This window comes from Thunnus albacares, chromosome 21, assembly GCF_914725855.1.
Source record: "Thunnus albacares chromosome 21, fThuAlb1.1, whole genome shotgun sequence".
NCBI lineage: Eukaryota > Metazoa > Chordata > Actinopteri > Scombriformes > Scombridae > Thunnus > Thunnus albacares.
In genome coordinates, this window is record NC_058126.1 from 22,436,770 (window position 1) to 22,450,749 (window position 13,980).

Below are 13,980 nucleotides of genomic sequence, written 5' to 3' on the forward strand. Positions count from 1 at the left end.
ATTCGAGCCACTGGGCCTTCACAGTAGCCAGTGGTGATAGTGATCCTGCTTTGTGTTAGCATTTATGTTGGAGTGATATCCATCTCTTAGGGGGACCCTATAGGGTCAGTGGAGGAGACGCTGGTCGCTTTTAGCTCAGGAGAGTTTTCTGGGTTCTGTGATGTTAAGACTGAGAAACATACACAGAGTGGGAACACCTACAGTACAGAGGAGCTAGGAGTTAGTAATGTGATACAGATGGAATCCATACTGGTGACTTGATGAGGGGGTCTGTGATTTCAAGACCTATACTTCTGCTAGTCTAGACCACAATAAAATAGCTCCAGCCTCTGTTACTGTCGGAATCACTGCTGACAGACTCCTCCAGATGGGGTCTTTGTGGTGAATAGGGAAAGGTATACCTGACAGCACAGCTCAAGGTCAAGTCTATGCTAAATGTACCTGACGTTGTGTGTATGAAAGTTTTTTAAGTAGTCCTGATAAAATGTCACAAATGATTGAATGTGATTTCTTTACAAAAGGCTATTATACAGGAGGAAAAGTGAAAAATGCCATGTATCAAGGACCACCCGTGGTCAATGTGATGCATTCTTTAAGAGATTATATGTAATTTGGGCAGCTAATGTTTGTGAAACTATTCTGCAACCCACACAGGATTCGTTTTCTGATGTTTATTGGCTTTAAAGAGATCCAGATTATTGGCTTGCCAAGATGACAGTCACCCTGGTGTCACTGGATAGGCTCTACAACAGTGTAAAAAATCTCCACCCCAGATATTGCCAATGACAACATACAATCTTCTTCATGGTGGCACACAGAGTGGAAAGTCAGCAGAAACCACAAACAGAGCCTTTAAAGAGGGTTTGTGTCAGTGCTGTGTATGTGTCCTCGAATGTGACACAGAAAATACTCTGGGGACATAAGTTTCACCAGTTTGTTTTCTCTAATGTGTGCTGTTTTACTGTTTCTCAAAGTAAAAGGGCAACGGCACTCTGTTTGAAGGCCTGCTGCTCCCTTGGGTGTAAAGTCACATTTTGAACACAGAGGCCATTCCAGGGCAACACCAGGGTTTCTTCATCTGAAAACAAGCAGCATTTCTGTGGTGAGACCATGAAATCTAGGGTGTTTTAGTTCACTAAATGTTTTGCTTTCACTTCCCCCCAATGTTCCTACGCATCATTCAGAGAGGGAGCTTGGCAAGAGCTTGGATAGATTCTCCTGGGCAGTAAGACTAATCTGGAATTTGATTTCATTTTCATAAAGTGCAGATATAACTCAGGTCGACTTAGCTGCGCAGGAACTGTAAGTCTTTTTGTGTGCGACAGAGGCTGCAACACACGAGGTTTATTAGGAACAACTTGGGTTCTGCTTCGTTGAGATTTACCAGTCCACCCATCCTCAAGGGGACGGTACAGCGTCCAGCCCCCGACCTCCCCACTGGGCATCGATCTCTGCCCACAGGCCCCCAGCCAGAAGGGCCCGACAGTGCCAAGAAATGTGGGGAAACTCACCTCAGAGAATATGTGTCATGTCCTACTTAGTCATTCCTGCTGTGCTGCAGGTCCAAGTCCCAGCCCAGTGGAGGGTAACACAAACAGGCGAACAGCAGGAGGTGACGGTGGCCAAGTCAAACAAGGGAAATATGTATGCACAATGGTGCATGCACATGCACAGGGATACGGTGATGCAAATACATTACATGCATGCACATGAATATGCTTTCATAACTGCGCACTCTGCACTCTAAAGCACACAACATGAAGTGTACACAAGCAATTATTCCTCAAACACACTTGGTCACAGTCAGCAGAGCAAACCAATTTGGGTGAGAGCAAATAAACAGACTCAAGTATGCATAACCACCGATAATACACATGATGATCGTCTGAATGAAGATATAAGCAGGAAAATTATCCACTTAAATGCACACACAGAATCCGCATCTGTATCCTTGCCAGTGTCAGTGCAGCTGCTTGTTTCATGCGTCTTCATGGCGGAGTGTCATGTAAACGGCTGTTGAAATGTCAGCAGCTGAATATGCTGCTCTCATGCCGGGCTGCGTGGTCGCTGTGCCCCACTGGCCTGCTTCAAGGTAGCACAGACACAGCTTTGTCGGCTTGGCAGAGGAGACCAGGCTCTGCTCAGAATCCATATTTGTATGTGATGATGGAGCAACTCAGGCTTGAATAAGAACTGATATCAGAGCTGCTTCATATGGCCTTAATGACAGCCTCTTTTGTTGTTTAAATTTACTCATAAACTTGAATAATTTGTATTTGTATTTTTTTATTTGGTTGTGGTTGTAATATTTCACTTTAAACAAGACAAATAAGATCTTAAGCTGGACTAGTAGACTGAATTAACTGGATGGATGTGTTTGCATTGTAACTAAGGATTTATGGTTCATTTAAGGTGAACTTAACCAAAGAACAGTTTAAAAATCACTTAATCCTCAAAGGTTTAACCATCGTTAAGCTTGGTTGGCATGGGCAAACATGCTTACAGTCAAAAACACCAGCACTCAAGCATGTGTGCTTGCACATACAGGTCATCCACATTGTGCATACTCTCTCTCTCTCACACATACACATATACATGCAGATATAACACTGTACTAACTCTCCATCACATGGTCTCTCTGAGGCCTGAAGCAAAGTTTTCACCTGCTGGCTCTTGCACTCAAGACAAAGACCTCATTGTGACCAGTTGGATTCCGCTGTTAGTCCTGGATGAGATTATAAGGCTTTAGAACACACACACACTCACTCTCTCTCACACACACATACACATACACATGCATTTTCTATGGGTTTTTCACACCAACACACACGCAAGTGAGCATACAGAGTCAAACTTGCATGCAAGAGAAGTCATGTGGGGGGAGACACACACACACACACACACAGAGGGCAATACAGGCTTGATGCAGGCATTCTGAACCATTATCTAGTATTTTTATGTATAAAATTAAATGTTTTGTCATATGCATATATATATATATACATATATATGTATTTAAAAGCACAGCTGCTTTAAAGTTGTAAATGTGTATTTTTGTTGAATTACACCATAAATGTGTCAAGAAACTTTTTTAGGGAAAGTCACAGCTCTCGATTGTCATTGTTTCAGTGAACTTTCATAGTGCAATAACACCATCTGCTGGAGAGAGCATGAGTGGCACTGGTGCGCCACACTGATTTCAAAATATCACATTAGATTATATTGAAGAAAACTGGTATTAGAGCCACTTAATATATAATCAAGGCTGCATTATCAACCAAACCCAAAAGTGCAGGTCCACTGCAGGTCAACTTGTTATGGTCATTTGATTAATTGCACATTTGTTTGGAATTTGCAGCACTTAAGTTCAATGATGCATGTTCCTGAATCATGTTTGTTAAAAATGTTTTGTTTATTGAATCTTTTACCTCTTTTTTGAGCCAAAATATGTCATGTCAAGTATCAAAAGTGCTAACCATCAAAATTTGTTTTTGAATGCTACGTCAGATTCTTATCCGTGTTTATTCAATTCTTTAATCAGATATTTCCTAGCCAGTAAAGTGTTCTAACTTGCGACAATATTTCATGTAGTTAAACGTCTTTAATCAACACTGATGCATTTGCCATATGATGAAATGTTGCTAGTGTACAAGTCAACCTATACAGTGTGTGTTTTGTGTTGTGTTCTTAACTGTATTTCTCAATGAATTGGCCCAAGAGAATTTTGGGAAACCTGTAGAAGACAGCCTTTACTGTCAGCAGCATCATACCCACACACCTCCTGTATGAATGAACTTTGACCTTTAGTAGGTAACTTCTCATTCAAGCCATGTTACAGAATGCTGTGTCTTCCTATAGAGTCTGACTTATCAGTATGCTGCCTGTTGACCTTCTCTGAGGCAGTGTTGCTCAGAGGTAGAATGTATTTGCATGTATGAGGTGCTTGATTCTCTACTCATCTTCTTCTCTGGTGAAGATGAGTTGTATATGAAACTAAACTGTAGTGCCTGATAATGAGCAGCTACATCAATAAACTGACAACACTGCTTTCTAAGACCACAGTGATGACATGAACTGTTAATTCATCTTGTTTGGTTGAAACCTTTCTTTCAATGCAGACAATTGTACACCCAGCAAAAAACTGTTTCAAGTTGTTGTGGCCGAGTGGTTAAGGCGATGGACTCGAAATCCATTGGGGTCTCCCCGCGCAGGTTCGAATCCTGCCAACAACGATACATTTAAACAATGGTAAAAAAAATTCAACTTCTACAGCTTGCTTGGAGTGTGGTATGTCCTCTACTCCTGCAGCCACACCAGTCAATTGTCCAGGTGACAGAGCTGTGTCCAGAAGCTTGTTAACATGGTGACTGCATACAGTGCTAGCTTGTGAGCTATCTGCTAACTTGCAACACACCCCACCCAGTGCTAGCACTAGTCAGTCTCAACAGCTCCCTGAGCTTCCATCTATGTTTCTGTTAACTTCACCATTGCACACCTTTTTGTTCAAAAAAAGTTACTGGAGAAGGAAAGTTACAGTCTATGAGCTAACAAGCTTGCTATTGGTCAGTTATGAAAAGCAACTAAAGGGGCAATAACTTCCCACTGTTTTTCAAGATTGACTCCATTGACTCCTGTCTCTGCAAACCATTGCTCTTTAGTGGAAAAGTTTTTACTCCAATAGAGGAGGATAAATAAAAGTGACTAGTGTAACAGCTAATAAGCTACAACAGCTTCTTCCATTTCAGGCACTCTGGCTGTTTGCCCCCTCAAAGGTCAGCCCTGTCAGCTTGCTATTGGTCAACTCTAAAACTAAACTCTAAAAGGGCAAATTTGATGGTTTATTTTGCCCTTGTGAGCAAATCCACTGATCAAGTGTGATTCATTGGAAGTTCAGCATCAGATTTCACCCGCTCACAGCACCACTGCAGCACTAGATGAATGTGTTTCAGTCAGCAGTTTATAGGGAATATTTGAGTGGTAGAAAATAGTTCCAAAGAACTGAACTGATGACAGCCCAGACTGTGGGTTATCCAGAATAAACAGGACATTGTTTTTGTAGAGAAAGTGGGCTGTCATGGCTGAGTGGTTACATCAACTCAACTCCTCTGTAAAAGACAAATGACAGAAACTCTGGGAATTCTGGTAAGCTTCTTGTGTTAACATTACCTGCATCATGCTTTGAAGTTAAATAAACTTTGACCTGCAGCAGGTGTGTGGTCAAACAACTTTTCTCACACTGTTAAAGGCTTTTAGTGATAAGTTGTTGTATAGTGAAAGTACGATTCTAGGAGTTGTCGTGGCCGAGTGGTTAAGGCGATGGACTAGAAATCCATTGGGGTCTCCCCGCGCAGGTTCGAATCCTGCCGACAACGATTTGAAGTTTTCACTGAGGTGAATAACAGCCACTGGTTTCATCATGCCTCTGAAAGTCCATGGGAGGCAAGGTAGGCTGAGTTGAATAGAAATGAATTGGTGTGAGCATGATGCTTTAAAACAATCCAGATTATAACATGAACTCTTCATTTACATCTATGTTGTTAGGCCTACAAAACCTTCCTGTGACAACACACAATTGTGAAACTCACTGAGTTGTTGTGGTTAAGGCGATAGACTTGAAATCCATTGAGGTATCTCCACACAGGTTCAAATCCTGCCAGCAATGTTGTGACCTGTCCTTTGATGTGAACCTGGCTTCTCTAATAATATTAGACTGAGTTCCCTGTTAAACCAGATCCATGCTGGATATTTTGGTGTTATGATGAACTTGACATGAATTAACATGAATGAACTTTAACCTGCTGTTTCTGGAAGTACCCACCTTCACACTAATGATGATCCTACAACTTTAGAACTAAAATATGAAGATTTTAGTAAGTAAAACTTAATTTATACAGCATTTTTCAAACCCGGGGTCACAAAGTGCTTCACAATTACAAAAACAGGACATAAGAACAAGAATCACAGAACAAATATTTTACGAGAAGTTGATGCACTGAAGCTGTGCTGTCTGTTGATTTACTTCTCTAAGGGGATGTAGCCAAGTCGTAGCTGTCCCCAACATCTCCAAGCTTTTCTGCTGAAGATAAGTTCTGTACTAGACCAAACTGTAGTAAGTCAGTGATACATGTTCACATGTGAGCTGTTAATGAGCAGCCATATCAATAGAATGGCAACAGAGAAGAATTTAAAGATGCAGATAAAATATTAAAGTCTATAGTTTGTGAGAAAATTATTCCAGTGAGCTACTGGGATATTTCTCCAACTTTGAAACAGATTATTTTCTACCCAGCTCCTGCAAAGAACATACAGCTGAGTGTCTATGAGAGAATGTGTCCTGCTTTTCAGCATGCAGAAGTGTGTGTGTTGATCACAAATAGGCCACTGGATGGGGCTCTTGTAGCCACAAGTATTTGGCACTGCAGGTTTTTGTTTTTGAAGAAAAATAATATAAGTAGCATCTTAAGGTTTTAAATTTTATAATAAGTCATTCACTGTATATGTTTTTAAGTGTCATTTGCAAAAGTGCTTTGATCATTGAGAGTTTAAGTCACCTTTCTGACAATCAACATGAATTTTGACACAGACTTCAAATGTTCAAACCACTTCATCACACAGACGTACTGCAGTGATGCAAATAGATCACTATTCATCAACAATTAACTTCCATATTGTAACTATTTTGTATTGTATTGTAACAAATGAACTGTACTTTACCACTATCATGTCACTTTACATGTGACACTGAGTTCTATCATGAAACTTTTTTTTTTTTTAAATAGATCACATCAGTTAGACTTCAGTTGAAATGTACATTATGTCATCACTTTTCTCCAGATGTGCTGAATATAAATGCAAACACACACTGTAACTTCATGTGAAAACATGTTTATTAAAGACAAAAAGCAACACATGAAGGATGTTCATTTGGCTACACAGACAAATTTATCGTTGATTTATGGCATTTCATGGTATTTCTTGATAATAATAAAAAGATGAAACAATGTTTCTATCTTTTAAGGGGTTGAACAAAATGTAAATGTATCCAAAGGGGTGTAAAGAACTTCTTGTGGATGATGTTTGATGCTTCCATGTAAAACATGACAAAAGCAGTTGTAACACTTTGTAAAGTTGCAGACTGTGTTGAGACGTGGAGTCCAGCTGGATCTGTGTGTGATGGCAGACAGGATGATCTTCAGGACAGACACTGTCTTGATGATGCTGCAGCAGATGAGGAAACATCTGGAGTTCGTCCTCACTGGAAATAGATAGAGAAAGACAAGGAGGGAAAACAGTTAATAACCTCAACAACCTGGTGAGCAGATGAAGTTTTTCACAACATATTGATTCTGATAATAACATGAAACTTATCTTTTTAAATGTTGTCTCCTTTTGTCTTTTTCTTGTTTCCTCCTCAAATCGTTTCCTCTCCTCTCTCTAAAAGACAAGGAGCAGTTAACTTTAACTAAACAGAAGAACTATTGATCAGTGTAGAAATTCTGATTGAAATATAGAAGAAATGTATACATATCTTTTTAAATAAGAATCTTAGTAATGTACGCTGTCTGCTGTCCTCTCTGTGAAGACAAAGAGCACATACAGGAGGAAAATAATGGCTTCAGCAATGACATAAATGAAGAACTATTTATAAGAATAGAAACTCATAATAATGTAGCAAAAATGTAACCTTCTCTTTTTAAATGAGAGTGTTCACAGTGCATGAGGTCTCCTTTCTTCTCCCCTCGTCCTCTTCTCTTCTCTCTCTAAAAGTCAAACAGCAGATAAACAGAAGCAGTTAATAACTTGAATGGCTGAAGCAGAGTAAGTTTTGATCAGTATAGAAATCTGATAATTTAGAATAAATGTATATTTATCTTTTTAAATGAGAGTGTTCACAGTGCATGAGGTCTCCTCTCCCCTCTCTGTAAAAGTCAAACAACAAACAGGAGAGATAAAGCTTAATACACAATTCCAACTTTGATAACTTTAGCAATTCTGATAATAAAATAGAATAAATGTATATTTATCTTTGTAAATAAGAAGGTTCACATAATGTTTTCTCTTGTCTGGTCTTGTTTCCTCTTCGTGTCGTTTCCTCTCCTCTCTCTAAAAGACAAATGGCAGATAAGTGGAGATAACAGTTAATGAACAACTTCAGCAACCAGAAGAAATATTGATCACTATGTGAACTATAATAATAGTATAAATAAAATGTATATTTATCTTTTTTAATCAGAGTTCACATGTTGTTTCCCTCCTCTTTTCTCTCTCTGAAAGACAAATGGCAGACAACAGGGGATAACAGTTAATAATTCAGTAATGAGGTAAACAGAAGACATATTGATCATTATAGAAATGCTGATAAAAACTGAATAAATGTATATTTATCTTTTTGAGATGAAAGGCTTCACACTGCATGCTGTCTCCTCGCTGCTTCTTGTTTCTTCCTCATGTTCCTCTCCTCAGACATAAAGTTGATAAACTGAAGTATTCATCAATATGTTGATTCTAATAATAACATGAAATACTGGAAGTTCAGGAAAGGTTCATATCATCAGTGGTTTGTGTCCTCTCTCTCTTCTTCTATCAGCCTGTTCTTCCTCGTCCACATGTCTGTCAGTGATGGATCAGTAGTGCAGCTCTCTGTTGTGATTCCTGTTCCTCGCTCACACTGAAATCTGAAGCTAGACCTGACCTACTAATGAGTCAGCCTCATTAATTTAGAGTTTCCACTTCATCAAATTTCAATTCAAGATATGTCACATCTCAGAGTTCTCTGTGGTTCCACGATGTCAGACACTCAGGCCAGCCGTCAATAAAGAAATGTGCAAGACGCACTAAAATCACTGACCTGTGTACCAAACCATAGTGAAGCAAATATATACAAATGTACAATATTTAACCCTCAGCCAACTTTATCCTACATATGTTGCAGCATGTCTACATGGGCCCTGGTGCAAGACGCTACCAGGGGCCTCACCAGCCCTGCCAGACGCTCAGGCCAGCCCAAAAAGATGGATGAGGATAAAAAGGTGGATGAACCGCAGTGCAAGACGCTACCTGGGTTATCCAGACCAGCCCTGCCAGACGCACAGACCAGCCCTTCATGAGTATATACAGTCCATAAAATCAGGTGCAAGACGCTACCTGGGTTATCCAGACCAGCCCTGCCAGACGCACAGACCAGCCCTGCATGAGTATATACAGTCCATCCAACCCGGTGCAAGACGCTACCTGGGTTATCCAGACCAGCCCTGCCAGACGCACAGACCAGCCCTGCATGAGTATATACAGTCCATCCAACCCGGTGCAAGACGCTACCTGGGTTATCCAGACCAGCCCTGCCAGACGCACAGACCAGCCCTTCATGAGTATATACAGTCCATCCAACCCGGTGCAAGACGCTACCTGGGTTATCCAGACCAGCCCTGCCAGACGCACAGACCAGCCCTGCATGAGTATATATAGTCCATCCAACCCGGTGCAAGACGCTACCTGGGTTATCCAGACCAGCCCTGCCAGACGCACAGACCAGCCCTTCATGAATATATACAGTCCATCCAACCCGGTGCAAGACGCTACCTGGGTTATCCAGACCAGCCCTGCCAGACGCACAGACCAGCCCTGCATGAGTATATACAGTCCATAAAATCAGGTGCAAGACGCTACCTGGGTTATCCAGACCAGCCCTGCCAGACGCACAGACCAGCACTTCATGAGTATATACAGTCCATCAAACCAGGTGCAAGATGCTACCTGGGTGTGAGCAGCCCTGCTAGACACTCAGGACAGTCCTCAGGGGTAAAAAGAATCACTACTGTTAACCTGCCAGACGCTGAGGTCACAAACATCACGTACAACACACTAAATAATCTGCAGAGCCAGGAGTCTCCAGGTCCTCCAGGAACTGCTGGATGTCCTGGTTTGTGCTTGTGATGTCACACTCTCAGGCGTTTCTTTGGTGGAGTCAGGCTGCTGCTGCTACTGCTGCTGCTCTCTTCTTCAGCAGCCTTCCTCTTCATCCTCTCCCTCTGAGTCTTTGCACACTGTGTTGATTGTTTGGTAAACCTGCAGAGGACTGACATGAGAGTGTGGCCGTCTGCAGTGTAGTCGGTCAGTCTCCAGCGGTTCATCAGCTCCGTGTTCTCAGAGCTGTACACAGGGGAGATGACTCTGGTGATGGTTCTGCCATCCAGCTCCAGGTGGTGGACGCAGTTTCTGCGGTCGCCCCTCACGGCTGCAAGATCGGCCTTCTCAGGAAGAACTGGAGTCAACACAGTTTGAGGAGAAGAGCCGGAGCGTGCAGTGGGCGCCATTATACCTGATGGTCCTTCCATTAGAGGAGACAGAGCAGTATTCTCCCTCCGCTCCTGCTCGATATGTTGGAAGGGTGTTGACAGCACACACGAGCGGAAAGATCCTCTGTATGCAATGAAAGGGAACTTCTTAGAGCCTGTGATGAGGTTGTGATACAGCCTCAGGATGGACTCTCTCATGGACTCTATGTTTACGCTGCTCACAGGACGGTTCCTCAAGTTTGTTACAAACATCTGAAGGATTGGTGAAGGCAGTGGCAGGTCACCTACATGGAAAGAAAAACAAGGAACACATTAGTCACTCTAGTTAGGACATGATGGGACTCATTACAGCCTATATTCATCTAAGAAAAAACACAGTTTGCTTCTTTTTACATAGATACACTTCAAGGTTCACAGCACGACTTATTGTGGAAAACGTTCAGACTATTCATGTGGGCCGAGCTCAGCACAAATGATGCAAACTCTTCTTTGTTTCAGAAATGCTTAAAATATTAAACAGCTGTGAATGCAGTCCATGCTCTGCTGTTAAATGTTGGCACTTGGTACATAAGTGACACACGAATTAAACACCATTCAGATATCCTTCAGATCTGCTCCTCTTACAATTAAATATTACAAATGGTGTCTGTTTCATTTCTATGTTTTTATTGACATGACATTTAAAATCAGATTGAAGATGAATGTGCTGCTTTCACTGTGAGGCTGCAGTTGCAGTCTGATATTATTCATAAGCCAGATTTGAATTAAAACCTCAGTAGTGTAAAGCAAAGATGTGTTTTTCTAGTATTTACAAGCACATATGCTGACTGGTGTGACCGGTGTGTTGTGCAGAGACTTAACAGTGATCTAGCTCCATGTTTCAAGCAGCCTATAACTACAGTCCATGTCAAATTATAAAAATTGAAGACAAGTCATTATTATTTTATATCTTAATTTGACACAGTGTATGCGCACAATATGGCATATTTTATGCATCTGGAGCACACAAAAGATCATCCTGGAGAGCTCTGTACACCTGAGAGTTATGAACAGACATAACTTTTCTTATAAATCTGCAACAACTCTGATCTATCAGTGCCTGTCTGAGGAAATCCAGATGCTTTAAAAGGCTGAATATGATCCCACTGAGCTTTGAATTTATTAACTTGATGCTTTAACACCTCTGGATATATTTCAATCCAGCATCAACAATCAAAACCTTCAAACTCAGTCAGCACATACAAAGAACGGGCCTCGAGTTGACTACACTGACGTCAGACGTCAGTCTCCGGCCGGTTCTAATACCTGACGTCGTCTCCATGGCGCCTGCAGCATCACAACTTTTAGCATTTTCCAAAAAACGGCCCAGTCGCCATCTTTGCCCTATACTTTCAATGTTATGCTCGACGACCCTGCACCCCCTCAAAAAACTTTGTTTTTCCCAAATAATACATTAATATTCATACTTATTCCACCTGTCACGCGCACACTAATGAAATCCATCGTCTTTAATCATTTTACACCGAAATAAAAGGTTAAAGCAGGTTTCATGCCTTGATTGAAAACTGAGGAAATTTTCCCCCAAACAAAACCAAATAATTCATATTTATAGGCTAAATATGATGTTAATTGATTTATTATTTAATTGATAATATTATATTCTGCTCTTTTTGATCATTATTTAGATCAAACATGTTCAAATGAGCAGTTCAGTGGTGCTCTGTGTTTTACCATAGCGGCAATCCAAACGGAGGATGCCTGTGGTCAGCAAGTGGATCTCACGGCCTGAACCAGTAGAGGCCATTTTTTCCACATTCAACAGGTGCTGTGTCACTTCCAGATGTCAACAGTTGTTTATTTCATTCAGGGTTTTCACTTTTCAACGAATCTCTCAGCTGAAGAGTTTCAAGAGTTCAGCTCCTGTCAGCGCTCAGGTGCAGAAATGAAGATGGAATTAAGGGCTCTGCTTTTATAGGGGCACGTCAGTCTTCATCACCATGACTACCAGTGACACGTTATCTTGGGTTCACTGGATAAATAATCATATTTTGTATATTATTATTATTATTATTATTATTATTATTATTACTCTATCAAATTACTCTAATTAAACCAGATGGCTGCAGCGGACAGGAGAAGTCATTAATAAATAAGTCGATCGACAGAAAACGATTTTTGACATTTGATAGGTTCATCAATTAGTTCTAATCGTTTCATCCGTTTTTCAAGTAAAATTGCCAAAGATGATCTGCTTTCAGATATGTCAACTTTTCGTTGGATAAATTAAGCAACTTGAACACTTTCACTTTTCTCTCTCTCACTTTACAGTCTGAGACTTTGTGGCATTTTTGACTTAAAATAAAGAATTAATGTTCAGTTATCTACTTTAAATAAATACATTTACTTGCTAAAAATAGCCTCTTTCCAATATACAGAGAAATAACGGATGTAGGCTATAAAACAAGGACATCAAGGTCTATGACTGCAACTAACGAACAGGCCAATGTTCAGCCTCTTTAATAATCTGCGGGTTCTTTTTAAAATTAATATATTAAAGTATAGTATTTATTTACATGCTACTATATGTACCGGTTTCATTATTATTGTTATTATTATTACTATTATTGAGGGTTATCTATGTATTTCTACTGCAATCCAAAATACGCATGAGCATGATTTTTCTGGAGACGAAAATATACAGAATTTGTAGCAATATGTTAATAGTACCCCTTTAATTTACGGGCCGTTAATTACTTAGTAATATGAAGAAACTGCTAAGAAATAACAGTAAAGTAAAATCAGTGAAAGCTGTACTTTCAAGGGCAGCTAGTGTTGAAATTAAATTTCTAGACAGACTGAAACTCCTGTCAGAGCCTACCTTGAAGTTGTGTATAACAAAATGATTTTGAGAAGAGCAATCCGGTCGATTAGAACATAAACAGAGCTCCCTGTAATAATCCTTCTGATACGGCAGAATTTATTCGGACTATCCAGAGGAAACAGCGTTTGGTAATTTGCCTAAAGTTAAAAAGTCAGATACAATACAAAATATATTATTCTACAAACTTGAAATCTGTGTTTGCAGACAATGAAGATCAGTACCACGACATCCCGGTCTGTCGGGAGAATTAAATCATTAATGAAGGTACCGCTGCGCCAGCTGTGCGTAAAATTACGCGCTGTGCACCAAAAACCGTGGATACTGTGGATGCAACACGTTCCTGCTGCTGATGGCTGCATGTGTTTAAATGAAAAAGAACTTTTACAACTTGTTATTTTAGAGAGATCAAGGTCTCAGCCAAGAACGCGTGAAATGGTCTGCTAGGTGGTCTGAGCAGACGGAAACGCGAGTAAACATGATCTATGGTCAGCACACATGAATATTATGTTTGTTTCTTTCGTTCCCTGTCTGCTTCTCTCTCCCCGCCGTCTGTGCAGCATTCAGCTGTGCCAGCAGCCTGCTCTGGAGGGTCCTGATACTGTTCCGTGTTTCAGAGATGCAGAAGAGCATCATAGAAACCTCCAAATGTCATGTTATGGTTTGTGTGGTTATTTTTCAACTGGTTTCACATGAAGGCAGTAATAATGGATCAGTGCGCATCTATCACAGTCTGCAGAGGACTGTTTTCCGCCATCTTCAGATGTTTAGAAATGTAATCAGTTAGAGGGGAGTGGTGGCAGTCTA

General features: G+C 40.7%; 1 protein-coding gene, 1 long non-coding RNA gene and 2 other non-coding genes across 5 annotated transcripts; 2 read left to right on the forward strand and 2 right to left on the reverse strand.

Annotated features, from left to right (window-relative positions):
• The first annotated feature begins 4,150 nt into the window (after positions 1 to 4,150).
• trnas-cga lies at positions 4,151 to 4,232 on the forward strand. The gene has a single exon. It is a non-coding gene; the product is annotated as a tRNA-Ser (tRNA).
• A 1,058-nt stretch (positions 4,233 to 5,290) lies between these two features.
• On the forward strand, positions 5,291 to 5,372 carry trnas-aga. Its single transcript has one exon. It is a non-coding gene; the product is annotated as a tRNA-Ser (tRNA).
• A 1,497-nt stretch (positions 5,373 to 6,869) lies between these two features.
• Positions 6,870 to 8,414, reverse strand: LOC122972120. 2 transcript variants are annotated; one of them, XR_006399642.1, is made up of 3 exons: positions 8,047 to 8,414; positions 7,685 to 7,919; positions 6,870 to 7,574 (listed from the first exon to the last, which is right to left on the reverse strand). It is a non-coding gene; the product is annotated as an uncharacterized LOC122972120 (long non-coding RNA). The 2 variants fall into 2 exon arrangements; XR_006399641.1 differs by lacking the exon at positions 8,047 to 8,414 and having other exon boundaries at positions 7,685 to 8,016.
• Positions 8,415 to 9,935: 1,521 nt separating this feature from the next.
• Positions 9,936 to 12,281, reverse strand: LOC122973017. Its single transcript, XM_044340464.1, has 2 exons — positions 12,027 to 12,281; positions 9,936 to 10,579 (listed from the first exon to the last, which is right to left on the reverse strand). Exons 1-2 carry the CDS (start codon positions 12,097 to 12,099, stop codon positions 9,936 to 9,938), a joined length of 717 nt encoding a protein of 238 aa, XP_044196399.1. The 5' UTR covers positions 12,100 to 12,281.
• Between the last annotated feature and the right edge of the window lie 1,699 nt (positions 12,282 to 13,980).